The following is a 7,074-nucleotide window of genomic DNA, read 5'->3' as shown; positions in this document are numbered from 1 at the left end:
ACTTCCGCATTCATTAATATTCTTTATCATGTTTTAATGTTTTAAGCAGCATAGTGAACGACATATTGTAAATGTTTTTGAATATTCATTTTTTTGATGTGCAGGAAGCTGATAATGAAGACATAACCATGGTGATCACATCAAAGACCACTGAGACCGGCCAATATCATTTATATTGAGGTTACATCTATTATAAATTATTTCTGATAGAGGAAACGAAATTGTTCCTGTTGCCAAACATAATTTTGACGATTACTGGGGTGTAGAAAAACCGAAAAAAATGATAAAAAATCAAAATAAGTTAACGTAGTTTGGGTAAGATCCGTTAATGAAAACATAAGACAATATCAAATATTATGGAAATCGGTAAGTAACTTTACCTTCAAACAATTACTTAATGGTGCCCTTTTTATTGTATCTTATTATATCCGATTTTCATAGTTCGCTCAAATTATTTAAATATCAAAATTCAATTTACAAGGCCATACAACTATAATTTCTTTTAAGAAAGCAATCCGGTTATAAAGTAATCAATATTATGATAAAATAATCAAAATGGTTGCTATACGTAGCACCGGGGTGCACCATTCAAAACTATTTTTGAGAGGTACACCAAAGGGAAAACAGCAAAGTATTTCACTGTAAACTGCGACAGGTCTACGCAATTAAATGAACTAATCACAGGTGCGATATACATCTATGTATATTTGAAAATAGCTAGCCTAACATTGAGCGTACGATGAAAGACCGGATATTTATTGTGTCAGGGCCAAAAGTGAAGGTTACTCGTGGATTAAATATCTCGCCTACTACGTCACAGGCGTAGCTACTCGAGCGTAAATTTTACGATGTCTTCTATTGAAACTTAAACGATTTAAAAGTCTCTCACATATTTCATTCATATAAAATGTAGTACTCGCCTGTCAGTGATAACTGTTATTCATTTCCCCATACAATGGACGGACGCCTCACTCTCATCTGTCGTTTTATGAATGGAAGGGTAAATGTATTCACAAAGTTATCGACAAGCCGTTGAAGCTAAACGGTTCTCAATTGGATATTTCAATATCACGTGACCTACGTCTTTCTCCAATTATGATATGTTGCATTCGATATTTTTACACTAGCATGGGAATTTTGGAACCATACTTGAGATGATATTTGCAGGGAACAGACCTTTAATCTAGCTGATATAACGGTACGTACTGTTTTAATTGTTCATATTAGTTTATTTATTTACTAAGTCTGCTAAGACGATTCATAAACGATAAGCGGAAGTAATGCATGCCATTCTTATGTATTAACAAATTATCAATATCTACCGGTTTCTAGCGTAATTTCCAACATTAGTTTACTTCTAAACGCTACGGAAGCATGGTTTAGAAATATAGCTTTTTTTTTACCAAATCACATCAATGTATTATCTTGGTATTTATCGATATAAATGTATTATACAACGATGTTAATTTCAAAAACTTCTGTGTTGATTTTAGCTATTAACAGATAAGATCTAGATTCTGTACTATATGATTGTTTGCTTTAATGAAACAGTATCAAACAGATACATATCATTATTCATATGCATAAATATCAAATGAACAAAATAATATCTAATAAATTACAGCATTTAACGAATGGGTAGTATTAACAAAATATTTGAATGAAAGAATGATAAATGTCAACAAACTATACAAATAAAGCAAGCATAGGATTAATATTCTGTACGATGCAAACACTGCTTTTTCTTTATTGACATTTTAACACTTTATGTACCACACAGGAGGGTTTTTATGCATTCTATTTCAACAGTAGATTAGACCAATTTGGAATTCCCCATTTTTTGCCGTAGGATCACCAATGTGATTCACTTTTGGCAGACTGTATCAATGACCAGTGATCGGGTCGTCAAATGTGTGACATGTGTGTGTTAGGTTCATCTATTGACTAAGTTGCTTTATGATGATTTATAATTATTTCAGAACAGACAGTATGTACGGCGACATTTACCAATCAACCAACTCCAGTTCTAAGGGGACATCTTCTGATAATTCTTTGGATGCAGTTGATTTCAAGATGAAAACAACCGACACTGCATTTGAAGCTTCATCCCTTTCACCTATGGATGGCGAGTCTGATAGCTATGACATCGGCAGATATATTCAGCATGATAACCACCTGTACAATTCAGAAAAGGAATTTACCAGCATTCCGAGTGCAAAACAGTTTCGATTTATTGATTTTGAGAAAAGGAATCTCCGATGTACACATTGTACCTACGTTACTGACAGAAAAAATAATCTTAAGCGACATATCGTCACAATGCATCAGGAGTGCCCCAAAACTTTGGACTGTTGTGGAATAGTGTTCCGATCAAAGGCTGCGCTCCGTGAGCATGTGTCTTTTCACCACAGGGGAGGCTATCGTTGTCAAATCTGTGGAAGGAATTTTTGCCGGAAAGCGTTACTCAGACGACATCTTACGGTTCATAGTGGCCAAAAAGACTACCGATGTCGGCATTGTGCATATGCAACAAGTCACAAAAGCAACCTAGAACGACACCAAAAGGTACATGCAAAAGATGCAGGCAAGCATGGTTCGATTACACAGAACATTTTCGAGGACGCCTTTGACAATAGAAAACCTAACATTGACAATGTGTCGCACAAGCTTGCGAAGTGGAGGTTAGAAACAGCGTCGTTACAGGATGTGTTTTATGGACAAATATGTAAAAATAACGAAAAAGAAGAACACTTAAAATTAAACGAGGAACAAATTATGCAACAAAATCGCATATTCAACTGGATGAACTTTAACATGGCGTTCTCTTCACTAGGTAGGAATCCCATTCGAGCTCGCAAGGACCAAGAGGAGACGATACCAGTTGACGTTATAAGGGATATAAACGACAATATCGACAACGCGAAAGCTAAATGTGACGAACAGTCGCCCTCGAATCCCGAGAACGAACAAAATTCTGTGAAGGAGTCGTTTGCATTGTACCTCAAACGCTATCTGATGAACGAAACTGATGAGAGTTCAAACGATGAAACAAACGACGAAAACAAAAACAACGAATCAGAAAATAGCGAAAATTTGCCAGTTGTTCAAGATGCTCCAAAACTTAAGCGCTGCCGGCTCTCAGCAAATCCATACAAATGTTCTGCCTGTGGATCGACATACGCGAGTCAGAAAGGTTTCCTGAAACATGGATGTGGAAAGGCTGTGAAGTCCGGACTGTACTTTCCTGTGACTAACATGATACAAAAAGGTGTCGCACTAGCAGAACAAAATGCAAAAATTAGCTCAGAGGAATCTACGAGCCTACACAATACGTATTTGAAGTCAAGTGGAGCGAGCCCATTAACAGAGACCACAGGAGTTAACATTGATAGCAAAGCGTTCTCGGAGAGCGCTGGTACAAAATCAGCATACACTTACATTTTATGATACAATGAGGAAGGTTCCTCAAAAACAAACGTTTCCTTGAAATCGAACTGTATTTTGGTTATATTGTTTTTAATGATTTCTTTTTCTATCAGAACATGTTTGCACGTATGATTGAAGTTACTTAGAAAATAGACTTTTAGTATTGTTTTGTGTGTTTCCTTTATCGACTAATTCGTTATTGTTATAGAGTATGGAATGGACATCAGATTTCCACAATAAAAACAATTTGAAAAACAGCTTATCTTTCAGAACTACAATTTGTACGTATTTGATTGGGCAAAGAGATCAAATTGTTGATATAATCATTGTTTCAATATTATTGAATAAAATCCTCACTTGATGATATACAATTGTGTGCGTGTGAGTTTTACGTTACCCTTTATCCTTAAGCACCACCGATGAGACCTATGGGTGAAATGGCCGTCTGATGCAGTAAAAACTGTACTTTGCTTGGTTTGCTGCATCTACACACATTATTTTCAAAAAGGAAGCTTCTTGTTTTCGTATTTTTAGTGAATGCTTCAGGCAATAAGATGATTGAGACTGCTGTGGGACTATCAGTCCTAGGAGTTAGCAGTAGCATTATAGCTGGGACCTAATCTAGCACGGTGTACATGAAACACTATATAATAAAGTATTGATTATTTGTTACATCCAAATAGTGTGAAATGTTATCGTTAGAAAATGTTTTATAATCACATTTTCTTTTCTCTGTATAATACAATATAGTGTGTTATCTGTATAACACAAAATATTGTGTTCTCTATATAATACAATATATTGTGTTCTCTGTATAATACAATATATTGTGTTCTGTATATAATACAATATATTGTGTTCTGTATATAATACAATATAGTGTGTTCTCTGTATAATACAACAGATTGTGTTCTCTGTATAATACAATATATTGTTTTCTCTGTAAAATACAATATATTGTGTTCTCTGTATAATACAATATATTGTGTTATCTATATAATACAATAAATTGTGTTTTCTATATAATACAATATATTGTAGTCTCTGTATAATACAATATATTGTTTTCTCTAAATAATTCAATATATTGAGTCTCTATATAATACAATATATTGTGTTCTCTATATAATACAATATATTGTGTTCTCTATATAATACAATATATTGTGTTTTGAATAATACAATATATTGTGTTCTCTAAATAATTGAATATATTGTGTTCTGAATAATACAATATATTGTGTTCTCTGAATATTTCAATATATTTTGAAACACTTTTACATAGGTTCTGCTATCTTCTGACCTACAGTATTACTTATCAGTCTTAAATGGATGAAATGACCATAGGATGCAGCACAATGTTTACCTTTTGGTTTCCTGCTTAAAAAAAATCAAATGCCTTTCGTCGTATTTCTAGTGACTCTTTAAGATATAGTATGTATGTAGAGGTATCGGGAAGTATATCAGAAAGTTACTGTGTTGACTGAGCATACCTCAGAAACCACGAACATAAAATGCTGTATATTTACTCAGCAATGTAATTAAGGTTTGCACATTTTAAAGCATTATATACTGAATATGATATAAATATTAGAAAGGATAAAAATTAAACCTAAAGATGTGTGCAATTTACTTCTTTGGCCAAAGTTATGTCAAATGGATATTATTGAGAAATGTCCATTCATGGTATTCCAGTAAGACACTTGTTTTTTATATTCACTGGCAACTTTCAGACTTATATTCACTGGCAACTTTCAGACCGGATCATTGCCTTGCTGAGTAGTTATGAATATTCTCGAAAATGCTTTAATAGTTCTTAAAAGATGCTACGAACAAGAGACTCGAATGCGGAAGCCTACATCCCGTTTAAGGCAAACACTTGTATATTTTATGATCCCATACATTAACCCTTTTAAACTTAAAGTCCTGAAAGGAAACAATATTAAAATATATAACTGAGAGCCCCAAAATTCACGGAAGGCTTAATCGTTCGTTATAACCCTTTAAGCAGTCCTAACCCTAGATATATCTTCATATGTAAGTTTTCATGCTGTCTATGACGGCCTCTTACAGTCTGGACTTATCAGGGTATTCTAGTAGCGTATGTTAATTGGTGCCACCCAAGTATACCCATGAGTAACAAAATTACTATTGAATATAAGCTTTTCAAGCCGTTAGAGGAAAACTATATTCAGGCCTGTCTCAAGCCTTTATAAATGATTCATTTTCTTTCCACGGAAGATTAGCTCATTTGTTTTAAGCTACGCTTAGCAATTTTTATGTATTAATCAATAAGTGGTCCGTCCTATTTCTTTTCAATCAAAAGCTATTTAAGTGAACAAGAATTATTTATTAACAACTCCTAAACCCAAGAGACACGTGAAACTTACACGTCTATATATGTGTCGTGTAACAACTTCCATTTTCAACCCAATCGCGCTGTTCGGTTTTAAATGGAGGTGAAATGAACATCAGCACTTGGTCAACTAAATAAAATTCTACCAGGACGAAATTAATATTCTAACAGGACAAGATTAAGATATCCATTGATAGGCCCCAGTTAGTATTGGATGTATTCCGAAATTAAGATATCCATTGATAGGCCCCAGCTAGTATTGGATGTATTCCAAGAGTAAGATATCCATTGATAGGCCCCAGCTAGTATTGGATGTATTCCAAGAGTAAGATATCCATTGATAGGCCCCAGCTAGTATTGGATGTATTCCGAGTTTAAGATATCCAAAGATAGGCCCCAACTAGTATTGGATGTATTCCGAGATAAAGATATCCATCGATAGGCCCCAGCTAGTATTGGATGTATTCCAAGAGTAAGATATCCATTGATAGGCCCCAGCTAGTATTGGATGTATTCCGAGATAAAGATATCCATAGATAGGCCCCAGCTAGTATTGGATGTATTCCGAGTTTAAGATATCCTTTGATAGGCTCCAGCTAGTAATGGATGTATTTCGAGATAAAGATATCCATAGATAGGCCCAGCTAGTATTGAATGTATTCCGAGATTAAGATATCCATTGATAGGCTCCATCTATTATTGGATGTATTCCGAGATTAAGATATCCACTGATAGGCCCCAGCTAGTATTGGATGTATTCCGAGAGTAAGATATCCATTGATAGGCCCCAGCTAGTATTGGATGTATTCCGAGTTTAAGATATCCAAAGATAGGCCCCAGCTAGTATTGGATGTATTCCGAGAGTAAGATATCCATTGATAGGCCCCAGCTAGTATTGGATGTATTCCAAGAGTAAGATATCCATTGATAGGCCCCAGCTAGTATTGGATGTATTCCGAGATTAAGATATTAATTGATAGGCTCCAGTTAGTATTGGATGTATTCCGAGTTTAAGATATCCTTTGATAGGCTCCAGCTAGTAATGGATGTATTTCGAGATAAAGATATCCATAGATAGGCCCAGCTAGTATTGGATGTATTCCGAGATTAAGATATTCATTGATAGGCTCCAGCTAGTATTGGATGTATTCCGAAATTAAGATATCCATTGATAGGCCCCAGCTAGTTTTGGAGGTATTCCGAGATTAGGATGTCCATTGATAGGATCCAGCTAGTATTGGATGTATTCCGAGATTAAGATATCCACTGATAGGCCCCAGCTAGTATTGGAT

General features: G+C 34.8%; 1 protein-coding gene across 2 annotated transcripts; it reads left to right on the top strand.

Moving 5' to 3' along the window:
• Window positions 1-1,151: 1,151 nt before the first annotated feature.
• Window positions 1,152-3,775, top strand: LOC110446212 (zinc finger protein 674-like). Of its 2 annotated transcripts, none has more exons than XM_021491246.1 (2): window positions 1,152-1,198; window positions 1,980-3,775. In XM_021491246.1, exon 2 carries the CDS (start codon window positions 1,990-1,992, stop codon window positions 3,445-3,447), a length of 1,458 nt encoding a protein of 485 aa, XP_021346921.1. In that variant the 5' UTR covers window positions 1,152-1,198; window positions 1,980-1,989; the 3' UTR covers window positions 3,448-3,775. The 2 variants fall into 2 exon arrangements, with proteins under 2 accessions (XP_021346921.1, XP_021346922.1); XM_021491247.1 differs by having other exon boundaries at window positions 1,162-1,198; window positions 1,985-3,775.
• Window positions 3,776-7,074: the final 3,299 nt, after the last annotated feature.

This window comes from Mizuhopecten yessoensis, unplaced genomic scaffold (genome assembly GCF_002113885.1).
Source record: "Mizuhopecten yessoensis strain PY_sf001 unplaced genomic scaffold, ASM211388v2 scaffold2641, whole genome shotgun sequence".
Classification (NCBI taxonomy): Eukaryota; Metazoa; Mollusca; class Bivalvia; order Pectinida; family Pectinidae; genus Mizuhopecten; species Mizuhopecten yessoensis.
This window is presented reverse-complemented; position numbering and strand designations above follow the sequence as displayed.